General features: G+C 39.2%; 1 protein-coding gene across 5 annotated transcripts in view; it reads left to right on the forward strand.

Annotated features, from left to right (window-relative positions):
• Positions 1 to 15870, forward strand: part of LOC130248976 (cytochrome P450 7B1) — a 124949-nt gene that overhangs the window by 66385 nt on the left and 42694 nt on the right. Inside the window, exon 1 of one of the 5 annotated variants that reach the window (XM_056483212.1) lies at positions 11793 to 11882. The exons of the other annotated variants lie outside the window; for them this stretch is intronic. Coding sequence (XP_056339187.1) covers positions 11818 to 11882 — 65 coding nt within the window. The 5' untranslated portion in view covers positions 11793 to 11817. Of the gene's footprint in view, positions 1 to 11792; positions 11883 to 15870 lie in introns of those variants that run through there. 5 annotated transcript variants of the gene reach the window in all.

Consider the following 15870-nt stretch of genomic DNA (forward strand, 5'->3'; position numbering starts at 1 on the left):
CAGGATGTTTCTACTGCTCCTTCTTTTTACAAGGTTAGGAACTTCTTGAACTGATAGAATGATTTATTGGAACTGAGCACAAGACAACTTGTCATCAGAAATCATCATAAAGCTTGGGAAGAAACACAAAGCATTCCTTCACATTTCCATACTGTGGTATTAAAACTCACTGCATATATATATATATACGTATGTATGTATGTGTGTATATCTATATACATATAAAGCTCTATAGGTACTTCTTTAAGTAAAAGATAAAACATAAGATGGTTTGCATCTAAAGGAAAAATTACCCTGATAGTTCTCTCTAAAGAAGTAGGCTCCACTTTATTTTTTTCCCTTTAATGTGAATGCTCACAGGTTGTATGTTAGGCTTGTTTTGGAGGAAGCTGGTTACTGAAGGAGCCTAGTTCTGAGAGCATAGGATTCATCCTTCAGGATTCAGAAGTCCTGAGGGGCAGAGCTGTCAGGAGTCATTGACATTTAAAGGAGAGGAGACTGTCTTCTGTGAACACAGTGCAAGTCTTTCAAAGGTTTTGAAAACAGGGAGTAAATGCAAACTATATATGAAGACTCAAAGGAAAGGTGCTCCTGGTAACCTGCAGATGTGAGCTGCTGCACACACTAGATTTGGATACAGAGGATGAAATTCACTGTTTATATCAGGAACACAGCTGATGTTGACATCCATCCAGATTCATTTTGTTTACAGAGGAAGAAGAGAGATCTTCACTGTTAGTAAAAGCTGTTGTTGAATATGTTGGGATAAGAGAAAAAAATTACAAAGACAGATTCAAATTAATTTGGAGTCACAGAAGGGAGACTAGGAGGCATTTCAGTGATGTAGTAAATTAGTACAGAGATCTTTCACCTCCAGCCACTGGGTTCAAACTCGTGCCAAGCTGCAGGCTCATAACAAATGAGTGATTTAAACTGTGTCCTTACTAGGGCATGGCCACATTTTCTTGTATATGCCTCTCCTCAGCTGGAAAGTGTTTCTGTTATATTAAATGTCAGAATGTGGAATTACTGCTTTGTAAAATTTACAAAACTGGTATATTTTCAACATTAATTGTGATATTTAAAAGAGTAGCTTCATCCTGATTAAATTAAACTATTTCAAAACACAGCTATTGAATTTAATGCAACTGTTTTATCTGAGCATTCTCACTGCAATATGGAAGCTCTTATTCTCTTATTTATATATGAAGACTTAATGTGTGTATGCATATAGTAATTTTTTAAAAATAATAAAAATACTAGGGAAGGGAATTGTCTGTTTTTAAAAACCTTAAACCCTTAATCTTTCCTTTTTACATAGCAGCTAGACTTGGAGGTAGCTAATGTCATTTGGATGTTCAGTACAACATATGCTCAAAAGCACAGCCAGCTATATTGATAAGATAACCCTACTTCTCCACATACTATGGGTACAGATTTGAATTTAACACTGTTAAGCTGTGGAGGTGAAATGAGAGATCATGTGAGGCCTTTTTCAAAGATCCAACCATAAAGCATACATTCAAATGATACCAAGTGATAAATTCATAAAAGTGGAACAGCTCCATGTTTATGTTTCTCTCATGCTCCATAACTCAGACATTTTGCAGATATGTTTGGTTGTGCCATACGGTCGTCTTCTATCAGAAATTTACAAAGATCTGAATAATGTTATATAAAAATTGGGAGAAAAGCTCTGGTATTTTTCATTGTTGCGATTATGATCTGGTGCATGGTATAGGTGACAGAACACCTATCTCCTAGACCAGATGAGATACAACTTTCAGTAGGTATCTCAAACTGTGTGAAATAAATATTATTTTATGTATTTATTTTATTTTGGAAATGTATTATAATCTCTCATTGCTGAGGCAATATTTTATTAATCGTTCTCTCCTGGAAGAAAAATAATATCATACTAGTCAGTTGGGAATTCTTACAGTTCTGGAAGCTGCATAAAGACAGTCTTTATCAAGAAAATTACCTTTTAGAGAATTAGAGAAGCATACATGTTTATTAATAAAAGCCCAAATGTATAGCCTAAATATGCCATTCTTGCTCACTGGAGTAATTCTGTTTACTTCAGGAGAAGGAACTATTCCTGTGACAGTATAAAGCACCTGGTGAAATTTTTAATTTCCTAAATAATTCATCTCTGGGGATGGATAATGCATATTCGAACATTTTAATTGTAGTGTATTATATTCTATTTTCAGACTAAGAGCTAGCATATACAGCAATTTTCAGTGGTATTGTATAATGAATAATGTCTCTGATTAAAGATTATTTATGTGCTAGGTTTTTTTATTATTATCATTTTTATTTACTTCACAGACATACTTCACAAAATATCATGGGCTGGCATCTCTACAGTAGCTCGGAGCTGCTCTTTAAAATGTCCTTGACTTTAAATAAGTATATAGCCAGAATAGGCATATTCTTGGCTTCAATGTAATTTGCCTTAGTCCACTCTCTGACAAGGCTGTTTAGGAGGGAGGATGCCAGTGATTTCCAAGAGGAAAATTTATACTGGGGGAGATTCAGGGTTTGACAGTAACACTAAAGGACATGAGAGGCAGGTATGAAGGCACCAACTACAAGGGACTCCAAATTTTAATTGGACTTTTCTTTGCTTGTGCAATACTAACAGTTGGAGAATTTATTAATAATTAAATAAAAACAGTGGAATCCTTCTGACATCATTCAGCTTAGGGGGAGATATTAATGCACTGCATTATTTTAACAATGAGTTTTATGTTCTGCTTGGGCTTTGTACTGAGAAGAGTGTGACTTTGCAAAGAGGAACATGAAAGGATAGCAGTATCCTTCTTCTCCATTGCATTTTCATGTTTTTTTCACGTGCTGAGTTTAGGGAATGGGACAGCTAAGGATATTTCTTTTTACCTCGATTAAAAAATACCCTGCAGTTTGAATACTCTATTTTAAATATAAAGAACCAGCCTATATCTTGGCAACCCGTTTCCAGTAAAGATACAGGACAGAGTACTTTTACAGCTTTCAAGTTACCATCTCTAAAATACACCATCAGCTGGGTGCTGCCTCCCCTTTCACATGATGTGAAAGGCAGGGCTGACAGGTCGAAGGGCATTGTGAACCTCCCAGGGCCCTCCTGACTCTCTTCAAGCCAGGACAGGTAGTCCTGAAGGTTAGATGCAAAGCAATAATGAGCTTTTTATTGCCACGTGATAGCTGTCTGACCTCGTATTTTCAGGTAATTGGTTGGTTTGTAATGGAGGAGGTGAGGATGATTTAAGAACTTCTTGGAAACATGTCTCACTGCATTAGCAGCTGAAACCACCCCAGACTTAGTGGAGGTTTTCTCATACTTTTCAGTAGAGTATTTTAAAGATCATTAAATGTGAAATTAATTAATCCTTATGATTCCTTTGGGAGATGGAGGGTTTTTATTAGTCCTGTTTTACAGATGGGGAAACTGAGATAGTTTCAGGCAACTCACTTCTATGTGGTGAACCACTGGTGGAGCAAGGATGACCCCAGAACATCTCCTAACTGGTTCCTAGTCTTCTTCCTTAGCTGCAAACCATGATGTTTTACTGCTGGACTACTCCATCTCCAAACTCTTTTATACCTATGCCTGTTGTAAGTACCTTAAACCTCCTGAAGTTCAAGCTCCAGGTGTCAAATTCTGCATCCAGTGAATGAGACATATTGTTAAGATGTCTGCCAAAATTTTAATTTAATAGCCTTGCCACACATGACATAAGAATTCTGGGAGAGCATGAAGTGCAGGACTGTTTTTGGTGTGCCTTTTGTTTCCTTTGACCACATCAGTGCTTCTCTCCAGTTCCTTAATACAATTTCTTTTATCTCTCTGTTGCTGGAAAACCTCTGACCCTGAGAGCCAATGAAAGGAGAAGCCTTGCTGTAAACAGTCTCATTTACTGCACAGTCTTAATTTGCTCCCTGAAAAATGTCTACCACTATGATACACTGAGGCTGTGGAAGAAGAAAACAAGCCTGCAACTGATGGCTGGATCCTAACATATTAAAAGGAAGTGGAAGGGATACACTAACACTGGACATCTTTAATTCTGATACTTCCTAATTTTATGCTTGATAAAACAAGGTACCTTTAATTTGAGATTTAAGCTGTCATTCCTTGGGTTTGTTTGTTTCCGTTGAATTCTCAGAGGGCCCAGAGGAACCACGCTGCTTGCCATTGTAGCAACAACTTCCCGTGTAGGTGATGATCGCCCGTCCAACCCCAGCCTCCGAGACTACTGCACATGCTGTTTCAGCTTGTTAGGGGATTAACAACTTCAGCTGAAAGCGTAATAAGCCTTTTATCCTTTAGGCACCAGCTATTACAGGGGTATGCACATCACGTTTCAGCAGTGCCCTATCTAGCAGGATTGGAAAAGAAACAAAGGAGGAGTGCAGGATGGTGGAGGGGAGAGACCCCAGCAGCCTGGGACAGGGGGTACTGAGCCCTGGATGGTTTTGCTTTCTGATTGATTTGGCTGCTCACAGAGTTGATGCACAATCTGCAAAGAAGAGGGCTCTGTTGGGGTGGTGGCTCCTGGGGACCCTGCCTCTGTCTGCCTTTAACCATGCTGTATTTCCTTTTTATTGCACCTGCAAGCAGTACTCAGGAGCAAGGCACTAAATTTTGTATACCGTCTGGATGTCAGCAAGCATTGCAAAGTGGGGGGTTGTGTTCCAGTTAGGATGCTGCTTTGGCTTTCCAGATAATGCAAGTGGGACAGAGTAGCTCCAGGTTTGTCTTGCTCACTCCAGCATGCCGAGTTAGGTTAAAAAACATTTTCATTTTCATCTCATTTCTCAAAGGAAAAATCTTTCCCATTATTACTTTCTCTCCTTCTCTGAGAACCGGTTTCATTTTGTTGAAAACAGAAAAAAACAGAAAAAAAATCCTTTGTTTCTGAATTCCTGTTTTTCTAAACTTCATCCTGATTGTAAATCCAGGAGTAGCAGTTTTTGGTCCATGCTTTTGATACTGTACAGTGGACACAAAAACCTGCCTTAGACTTTTTTTTTTTTTTTTTGCTGTTTGACTTCACAAGAAATGTGTAATATTTCTGTATTGGTAACATGTTGTTAAATTTATAAGGCAGATCACTAGCATTATGTTCATGGGCTGAGTTCATGATATATTTCTCATATGTCCATCCTTGGATCCAACACTGGCTTCAGTAGAGAGTTTCACCCTCCCAACTTTCTGCCGCCAGCATATGGTAAAAATAACTCTCAGCAGCCCAAATGCTGCCCCATGTCTGCTGATCTCCTGGGTCCTGGATATTGAAATATGATGGTCCAAAGACTCATGTCAGAAAGCAGAGAGTCAGAGGGTGGTGGGACAAGGTGAGGGGTGGCTGCAGCCATACGGATGTCAGCGAAGTGCAAAGCAATACCACATGCCAGAAAATACTGCAACTACCTCTTGCATTTTGTATAAGCAATTTTCCAGTCTGTTGTCTTCTGTCAAATGCAATGTTCTGAGACATTTAAATAAAATAAATACTGCTGTTGAGTTATATTTAGAACCATGTGAAATTTCTCTAGTGAAACTCCCAGCCAGGCAAAACATGCCGACTTTCAGGTTTCTGTACCACTTGAAGCTTCATCTGGGTTTGTCATAGAGGTTGTTCATGAAATCTGATGGTGAAGGTGGCTGATTTCCAAAGGAGGCCAGCAGAGCTCTGCCTTCAACTATGGACATTGCTGGAAGGCCTGAGCAAACCAGGGCAGGGTCCAGGTGAGCCTCGGCAGAGAGTTGAGTTTCTTGCAGGTGGAAGGTCAAAAAAGCAAATGATGAGACAGGCTGCTAATAGAAATTGAAATGAAGGTTTGCATAAACCTCCCACCCCTGCTCATTTTAATCACTGAGCTCTCACATTTGCCTATCTTCCCAGACATGCATCGCTTATCTAATGAGGATGGGTGTTGGTGTAATGAGTACCAGCACATGTGGGGGCTGGCCAAGGAAAGAGTAGGTGTGTGTGGAAATCCCTCCAGAGGTGGGGTGAGGGCCCACTGGGGGCCCTGGGGTGGGGTGGTCTTGAGCAGCCACCTCCCTCCCTCTCCTCTAGCCTGCACAGGATTGCTCCCAGCACACCAGCTCTGTCCTGGGGAGTCACCCTCACCCAAAAGTGTCCCCATTTTGTCCCCTGGGATGCAGCTGGGTGGGGCACGCTCCTCAGCTCTAGCCCCGTTTTGGCGCTCCTTGAACACGGAGTGTGAAGTGTGTGCATCCCTCTGGCTTTAGGGAGGAAGGGAAGGAGGCTGGCAGCACAATAGTTTGTAAGGGTAGGGCACTGGTGCCACACAGGCTCCAGCTGGTGCCACACTGGGTTGTTTCACTGCACTTTCTCCCCAGTACTAACATGCAGTCAAATGGATTTTGATAAAGCAGAGAATGATGTTCTCTCTCCCTTTTCCTCATGAGATGGGGAGGGGATGAGAGGGAAGGCTGAGCATTCCTTTAAATCACTGTCCTTTTTCTACACAAGGATCCTCCAAATAATTTCAAAATACACAAATGCTTTATTGTAAAGTAGACATTTGTGAGGAAGCAAGCATATTTGCTCATCACAATTGTGGTTAAGCTGTGGAGATCACGGAATAAAATGAAATTTTAAACAACAGTTAAAATAATTGCATAAATTGTTTAATAGCTTGTTTTATTATTATTTTTTACTCAATAGGACCCTTTTTCATACATTAAAGTGTTAACTTTGTTTGATAACATGCTAGGAAGTGGTACAGAAACCTTTATTCTTCCAGAGGGTTGAATTCTTTTGTGAGATATGATAGACAAAGCTGGCATCCCATGTAGAGGATATGTAAAGCCTGTCTCCAGACATTGTGACATTGCTACAGACAGAGTTTGTCATCCATAAATTTACAGCTTATTTCAGTCTATTCATAAATTGACTAAATTTTTTTTTGAAAGAAAAAAATATATATAGGTGTATAAAATACCCAGTTACAGGTTGTGTTCTATTTAGCCCTTGATTGAAACGTATTGCTCCTCAGTATCTTTTAGCTATGAAAATTATAATATGGAACAGAGATTAGAATGAAATTATCATGGCTAGAAGGCATTTACTCAGTGGTGGCAGCCACATAAACCTGAGCCCTGAGAATGATGATAATGCATTAGGTTCTGCATGCCCGATATTATTGCTGTACATTATGTATGTTTCATTTATACTATTTCGCACACACCAGCAACGCTGACAGATAGGTAATTACTCTCTGCGCCAATGAACACTTATCAGCCCCGCCGCTGTTTATTGCTGGGATGAAGTGCGCTTGTCAGTCAAGGTCACTTGTTTGTGTGTCCTTTTTAATAGTTCTTTCACAGTTGTTGAACTTTGCGGGCGCTTCTTACGGCAAACTTTGGGCAGGTCGCTTCACTGCTCGCCTGCCTTGTTAAAGCAATTTGTATTTGTGGCGTTAATTGATAAACAGCCAAGTCGCAGGAAGCAGGACTGGAAAGAGGAAGGGGCATATTTTGCTGGTCAGCTGATCTGTGGGTATGTTGAGTCGTGGATGACATCAAAAGCAGGGTGTTGCAAACAGTCTCAGACCTTGCTGTGCCACCAGCATAAGCTGGTGAAATCTCTTGTGATAAAGATAAACATTCATTTAATGGTATTGGATACCAGCACAATCTGCAGACTGCTGTAGGGCTACTGCTTGTGCTGTTTGGCAAAAGATTTGCCAGTTCTGAACAGAGCTTTTATGGTTTGCACCCTCAGGACATGCATGTGAAAGACCAAGCCACTTTGTTTGTCTTCAAATCAGTGTTTTCTTTTCTACAAGAAGCCTCACATAAACTCTGTATTATTGCATAAAGTATGCTTTCTAGGCAATGTGTGTGCCTCTAACATTTTTTTTCTATGCTTAAAACTAATAGTGTCAAAGGTATTATGGCAAGCCCACAATTTCTTCGGTTGCAGAGAAAAAATTCAGAAGCTTCCTTCCTTCCTTCCTTCCTTCCTTCCTTCCTTCCTTCCTTCCTTCCTTCCTTCCTTCCTTCCTTCCTTCCTTCCTTCCTTCCTTCCTTCCTTCCTAAAATAGAATAAACTCAGGGATGTAATAATTTATCCAGTCAAGATAACTGGAGCTATATCCTTAAGCCTGTAATCACCCCGAGTTTGTGTGTTGTGAGATTTATACTGCAGTTCCTTATTACCAAAGAAACAGTTAAAAAGGATTTATGTAGTGCTTGCAGTGTGTGTGTCTGGAATTTCTGTATGTTCCAACTTCTGCACTCTGGTGCCTCCTTGGTCCTTTTTGTAGAGGACACTATTTTGAAGTGGAGACTGAACATTCAATTAAATGCAAATTTTATTCAGGCATTAAAGCAGAATCACATTCATTCATTAAACTCAAATGATGCTTTTATTTAGGAAAATATATCAGCACATGGTAGCACCACATGCTGCTTATAAATAACTATGGTGATCTGGTTGTGCAAAAGTATATAATTTCATTATTAAAGGATTTAAACTCCTTACAAGGTGCATGGTGTCCATGAATGTTTCAGTTAATTTGATTACATCCATAGAAAAAGCATTTCACTTACATGGGTAGCTGTGGGTCTCCTGTCTTGCAGCACCGTTCTAATGCATTATGATCCCAATCTCACACTTGTAGGTTCTGACTTGACTGGATGTGTTTAATATTTTGGGTACGTAAATGCAGATTTGAGCAATTCGATTTGTTTCTGAATCTAGCCTACCAAGCTTCCACATTTTCAAACCACTTCCTTTTCTTAGTTCTTAGTTACCAGAGTGTTACAAAGAAAGGGGTTTGATCTCATGTAGATAGCATAGCATTAATTACCCTGACACTAATTAAACTGCATCAAACAAATACCACCGTGTTCCTCAGGGGGACAACAGAAGGCAGTTTAAAATAATTACTGGAGCTTCATGCATGTGTGAAGTTTTCATTACTCTTAGGACACAAGCAAAAGAGATTTGATATCATTAAAATTCCCCCCTTTAGTGTTTGCAAAAAAATGACTAAAATTTCCTCGGAGCATATTGATGTCTAAATAGTAGTGGTTTCAGTTCTTGAGAATAGTAACTTTTCTTTAAGAATTGTAAGCCTGTGAAGCAGGAACAGGTGTTCCAGTCCACATTCTGGTATGATTATGTATTAGCTTATGTTTGTCAGACCATTTCATTAACCACCCACTGCTATCACATATACATATACTTTGTTCTTTCTGAACCATGAAATGAAATGCATATATCTTCACTAATGCTTGCTATCAATGTAAATGAGAAAAGGAGGCTTATTACCAATCACTGCTGCTGTGAAGCACACACCTCTGTACAGTTACAGGTAATAAACATCTTTTTGTAAGTAGGAAGCAAGATATATTGAGTTCTGCATACAGTAAGCAGCAGACGTGCCTTCCACTGTACTCCGGTGTTAATAGATTGCAATTCCCAGCCATGTACACATTCAACAGGATGTCCTAAAGCACCTTTCTGAACCAGAAGGTGCTGTTCCTCTTCATGCTCATTTATATCTTGCTAATGTTTTGAAGCTAGAGAAACTTTGCTGGCCAGTGGTTAATGGGCATCTTCTCCAAAGAAATTGGAGCATGTTTGCAGCAGTGAGCAAGTGCCAGTTTCTGGATCAGCTGTCACTCCTGTCAGAGCCAGCAGCAGCTTCATAGGCCCTTTGAAAAAGTGAATGGAAGAATAAAGTCCCTGTCTGGGATGGGGGCTTGGATCAGCCAGCCATTGGAAGGTCACTTCCAACCCATCCCATTCCATGCAATTCCACAAGCCAGAGACCACAAGCAAAGATGACACCGAGACAGTAACTGCGGACAGTGCAGAGTTCCAAACTTGCTGCAAGTTCTGTGCTTTGCTAATGCTCACTTGATCATGCACAAAGTGCTGCTTTCCATTTTCCAAGTTGATGAGTGTGTGTGCTTTGTATTTCCCAATGTTCTAAAAGCCACCAAGCCCATTGTACAGGGTCATTTAACCTCTTGATTTCTAGAGGTCAATACAGCATCAGTAAACTTCATTGAATTTAGTACTGATGGCAGGGGCCTGTGGTGAAAGGTATGTGACACAGAAAGCATCTCTACCTCTGCACTACTCATGCTATTCTGTGTGTGATTCTTTCTCAAAATTTGATTATGTATATTTGAATGTATATAGTCATGTATCATAACCTGCTTATTTTCTGGAACCTTTGAGGAACTCTAAAATATTTCTCTGTAATGGAAGGTCTGATTATGCTGATAGTACTCCTTTTTTTAAATTACAGTATTGTCTTGATATTACTAAATCTGCTGCCTGCAATGTAACAGTGAATTAGGGTTGTGCAATTGACAGACTAAGTAGAGATGATCAAAACTGATTGGAGAGGAAATACAAAATTAATCCAGTTGTAGGATTCTGTGAACCCAACAAACATGCACAGCAGAATACTTTTATTTCTTTGGAGCCAGATGGTTTGTCCTATTTTAAGCTGATAGATTCTTCATGCATTTCTTTTGGATGTCATTGGTTTTAACTGCCAGACAGTATCTACTGTTAGAAGTTTCCTTATTCCTGGATTATTTAAAGAGTATTTTTGGCACATTCAAATGATCATACTGTACACCAAGTTAATTTTTCCTTACACTTAGCTCATACGTGAAAAAAGTGTTTATATAATGAAAAAAACCCTCTAAAATGAACAGTTCTTTTTTTCCTTCTTTTGACATGATGTTGACAGAAGTCGCTTTGATGTAGTTTAGAGTCATGAATTTTCTATCTGTTCTGTTTTTCCTGGGGCTCCATCTATTCAGACATCCTGATCTGTCATTTTGCAACACTTTGTGAAGTGCTTGACAGATAGCGGTTTTGACAAGTGCTGGACATCAGCAGCAATTCAGAATAAGCAGTGTATATTTCTCCAGGTAAAGTGACAAAACGTCTAAAAGCGTAAGAAGAACTGTACAGTCTTCAATCACATTTAATGCTACAAAGCAAGACTTTTTCTGCTTTCTCCATTTGTTCTAGTAATGTGCAGTGGCTCAGACTTGAGTATCTGCTGGAATTTTGGATTTATGACTTTCTCTTTTCCTTTTGTATTTCCTGGTACATGACTAATTTCTGCAATCGGATTTAAAAAGAGAAGCACTGGCTGAGACAGATCCAGAAAATTGCAGCACAGCTAAAGTTACATGTAATAATATTTCCAGGGTTTTCTAGTATTTGATGAAAACAACATGTATGTGATCAATTGTCTCTGCATTTGTTGTTAGGGCTTTGTTGGGTTTTTTGGGGGGTTTTTTGTAATATCATTTTAATTCTACAAATACAGCAGGGATGAAGAACATAATTTAGGAAAATTACCATTATTGATTAATTATTCTATTTCCTATTCCACATCCCAAACCCTTTCTTGATCTTGGTTTATATTACATCACCCATAAGTAATCACAGATTACATATTTACATGATGTAGTATATTGAAAATGTAAAACATTTTGTATAATTATTCTGCATCTGTATTCACTCAAGAAACAGCTGTTGAAAGTTGAGGGGGATGCAAAATGGCACAGCCTGAAGATGTTCTTGTTCATTCAGCTAACTCCTTTTTGATGTGATACCTACTGGCAGGGTTGTGTGGTGAATTCAACTTCTTTGACAGCCATCAGCCCCACTGACCAGTAGTTTCAGTTTTTATAGTTAGGGGAAAGATGAGAAAAAATATTTCCATAATTTAGATTTTTTTTTTCAGCTGCTGGATCGAAAGCCCCTGCCAACAGCTATCTAAATCAACACCATGCCAACATGTTCTGTAGTCCGAAGGTCACTCAAACATCTGGCCCCACAGTCTTGTTCTTTAAGGTTTGTCACTGGGCAGCATCTGTTTATAGATTCTTTCTCAACCTCTCTTTGATCACTTTGACAGCAAAAAGAAGCTTCTATCACCCTTGATGTGTTAAGATAAAAATATCAGGAAAATCAGACCATTGTAAAATTTGGTGTAATTTCATATAATACTGTATCTGCATTTTTAGTTTCTTAAATTTGATTTTTTTTTTTTTTTTTGGCTGAGTTAGAGGGAATTATGTATTACTTTCTGCTGTTGAGATTAAAAAAAAAAAAAATATTGTCAGAGCTGATATGTTCAGTGGGAATGTGAAAATGACTGCACTAAGCAGGTCTTGCCCAGCTGAGCTTGGTCAGCATTTAAAAAAAAAAGTTTGGAAAGTGAGCAGAGCCGGCATATTTAGCTCTGGTCTATTTTGAGTAGCATGTTATCTAACTCCTTTTACTATGTCCTGTGAACTTCTACAAAGAGCTACCTATTTCATAAAGGTTTATATATGTTCTCATGTGTTTAGATATTTCTCCTATAACTAACCATTGAGGATATGGAAATATCATAGCTTCCATGTTTCCTTTTACTAAACTTCCAGTGAATTACTCTTTCCAAGCAATTAGGAATTTCTTGTTATTTTCTAGACAAGAAAATAAATTCTCTTTACCCTGGTCTTTTGCTTTAAAAAAATAATTTAGTAGTCCTTGACAACATTAGAATGATCATATTTATGAATACCACAGAGGTCTGGTTTGTACCCTAATGGAAAAGATCTTAGGTTACAGGTCTTATGGAATTGTATGGTCCTATCCTCAGCAAGGACACTTTGTTTGGTGTGTAACCCTGGGACACAGTTGTAAAGTGAATGGTATGGTGTATGGGTATGTGAAATTAATTTTTTATTTATGCATCTCCAGAGTTTGTGGCAAATGATGCAAACAGTCCCAGAGTCCTTTGTTACTCCACAGAATTACAGCTTGGTACCAGTTATCACCTACTTATGTTCAGCAGAGGGAGGTCTCTTCTTGAGAACCTTATTAAATGTGCACATAAAGGACATAGTCCTGTACATCTGCCATGAACAGTCACCTCCATTCTGTGGAGTTTATGGATTTATATCCATCTGTTAAATAGAACTGAGCTGAAAATCCATTAGCCTTGGCTAATGACAGCCAATAGGTGACTAACATTTTTGACCATTGTCAGCCAAGAATATAAACATATATAGAGATCAGCAGCAGACTGATCTTAGCTGGGTTCTGTCTAGCTTTATAAAATGAAATATATTGAGTGGCACAAGTGGGGGGGCTACATCCCCACTGTTCTCTGAGGTGTAGCCACCCTGGGCCTTGGGAGCATGGAGCAGTCTCCTCTCAGCTGCTGGTAGTGTAGCAGGGAAGGGACACCTGAGCAGTGACAGGTGGTACTGCTGGCTGATTGGAGCTTTAGATGAAAACTGTTTTTCCCAAGAATACAGGAAAGTCATAAAAAATCTTAGTGTAGAAGCTATGTTTGCACCCAGCACAGAGGAGAGAAGAAATCCAAAAAGCAGGTATGGCCTTCCCCACCAGAACACCCCATCTCAGGGGTGCTCAGAATGAAGAGGCACCTCCTAGTAAACCATGTCCAGTTGCTGTGAGGGGCAAGATTACATGGCCACTTGAGATTTCTTGCTGTATGAAAGAAGGGAAAGGACAGTCTTGAGAGATATTTTTGGGGAGAAGTGACAACATTTTGTTATAATCTAATATGCAAAGAAGGCCAAGTCTAAGACTGTAGATCTGAAATATACACAGGGTAGGCGCTTCCATAGTAACTGTGAAAGAGATGTAGGCTTTGAATTTAAATTCCAGCTAGCACATTTAATAGTGTACAAACTGTTTTGGATAGATACTTCAGAGTAATTCTGACCAGGATCTTGCTTTTTGTTAGAGGAGCTTTGTGAAATTAATCCATTGCACAATCCTACAGTTCTCATACTATCTCATACTTCACGTCAAGATGCTTTCTTTGCAGTTTCTCTTTCTGTGTAATCTTTTAAGTTCATTTGAAAGTATGAGCCATATTCCTTTTCATGTGCCTTACTGCTTTTAACTGTGCATTGCTCAGTGCCCATCATCCTTCCTCCTATAGCTCTCCTTTCCTTTGCAGCAATATTTTATCTCTTCTCTTTGTCTGCTCAAAGAACAGCTCATTGTTGGAGATCTGATTTAGTGAAAACAAGGTTTACATACAGGATTTGACTCAGGAAATAGCTGAAGGAGATGACATGAGAAAGCAAAGATGTTCAGTGGGAATTCTGCCTCATAAACTTTTTTAGAACAGCTGCAGATGGTGTCACCTGCAAGAATCATAAGGTTCATCCTGTGCTGAGAGAGACATAGGCATTTTCTGAGAAAAATAATGCAGGTTTGCAGAAGAGAAACCTTGCTCTGAAACCACCTTCTGAGGTGAGTTCTGGAGAGTCATTCCTGGAGGTGGTGAAGGTTTGAGCAGTGGAAGGACAAGTGTTAGTGCTAATTGAACCTTTATATAATCCACAATTAGCTTTAAGATGAACAAGTAATTGCACAGAAGCTGTCCAAGAACACAAAAACCTGAAAGAAAGAGAGGAATTGAGTAAATCTAATTCCTTGTGTAAAGCTCAAATAGGTTTAAAACTTCAGTCAAAACTTGAACAGATTAAGTAAAAAGCTAGGTAGGAATAAGTTTATATAAATAATCATATTGTGAGCAGTGCAGTAAGCACACACATGAAAGCAGTATAGTTTCAGCACCATGGCTGCAAGATGAGACCTCTGCTTCAATAATTACCAAAAAGCTTATATTAGCTTGTGCTTTTTTATCTACTGTTTTTCTTTCACAAGTAGATTTTAAGCAATGTGTTAATATAGAACAAGCAATCTTTTGGTCTGGGAGTACATAAAAATGAAGACTCTATTCTCTTGTGTCTGCTTCTGGCTTCCTTGCTCCACTCCCGAGATCAGAAATGTGTTTTGTTAATATTTCATGTTTCTTTTTGTGTTTAAAGAAAAGAGTAGTCAAGTTGAGACTGACAGCTCCTGTAGCTGGATTTCCTGTTGACACTGGGGACAGCAGCAGGTGTGTGCCAGGGAGTGCATGGCAGGAGAAGTATGCACAAGCACATGCCTTTTGCTTTTTGCAGTTTCTGTGAATCAGACACTCAGGTTTTCTGGTCTCTGAGCAGTATTTTTATAATTTTAAACTTTCCATTGATGGATTTTGCTGCGTGGTTAACACCTCAAACTTAATTTCTGCATAAGTTTCCACAGGCACCCTGCCAGGCTCTAGTTAAAGGCCAGCTCTTTAAAATCTATGAGGTCTGGACCAATTTGGTTAAAATACTGCTGCCTTGTTCACTGGAATTCAACATTTTTCTTATTCTTGTTTTCTGTCTTCCAAGGTGTTTAGGTGATTTCTAAATCTATTCCTTTCTTTTTCAGCTCAACATTCCTCTTTGTTTTATTCTTGATCCTGTTCTCCCTTGTCTGTCTCCTTTTACCTTCTTCCCTCTCCAGGAGCTTGTCTCAGGCAGCTGATCCCAGTTGTCTGGATGGGAATGTCTGCTGTGGCATCTCTCACACAGTGGAGATGGGACCCACTAGCTGAGCACAGGGTGTTGCAGGCACACTGTGGAGAAAGCCAGTGCAAGCTGGACCAAGGATGGTGGACAGGGTGGTTAGAAAACATTTTAGTGGGATTATCAGCTCCATTTTTGAGTCAAGAAGTGCTTCTAATTAAGGATCATGGGCCTTTAATGTGTCAATGTCATGTTGAAAATGAGATGCTGGCATTGTTCTGTGTTGTCTGGGAGCACAACTGGTTTAAAGCCCCCTAGGAAGACATCCCTGACTCACTGGCTGCAAGGCAGATTTGAACTGATGGCTGATATTTGTTTTCCATGGTGAAACTTCCCACAGATACTATTGAAGGCTGAAGAGCCTTTCCAAGGCAGACAGGAATATTTTATGTAAATAAGAAAGCAGACTG

Source organism: Oenanthe melanoleuca, chromosome 2 (assembly GCF_029582105.1).
Source record: "Oenanthe melanoleuca isolate GR-GAL-2019-014 chromosome 2, OMel1.0, whole genome shotgun sequence".
Classification (NCBI taxonomy): domain Eukaryota; kingdom Metazoa; phylum Chordata; class Aves; order Passeriformes; family Muscicapidae; genus Oenanthe; species Oenanthe melanoleuca.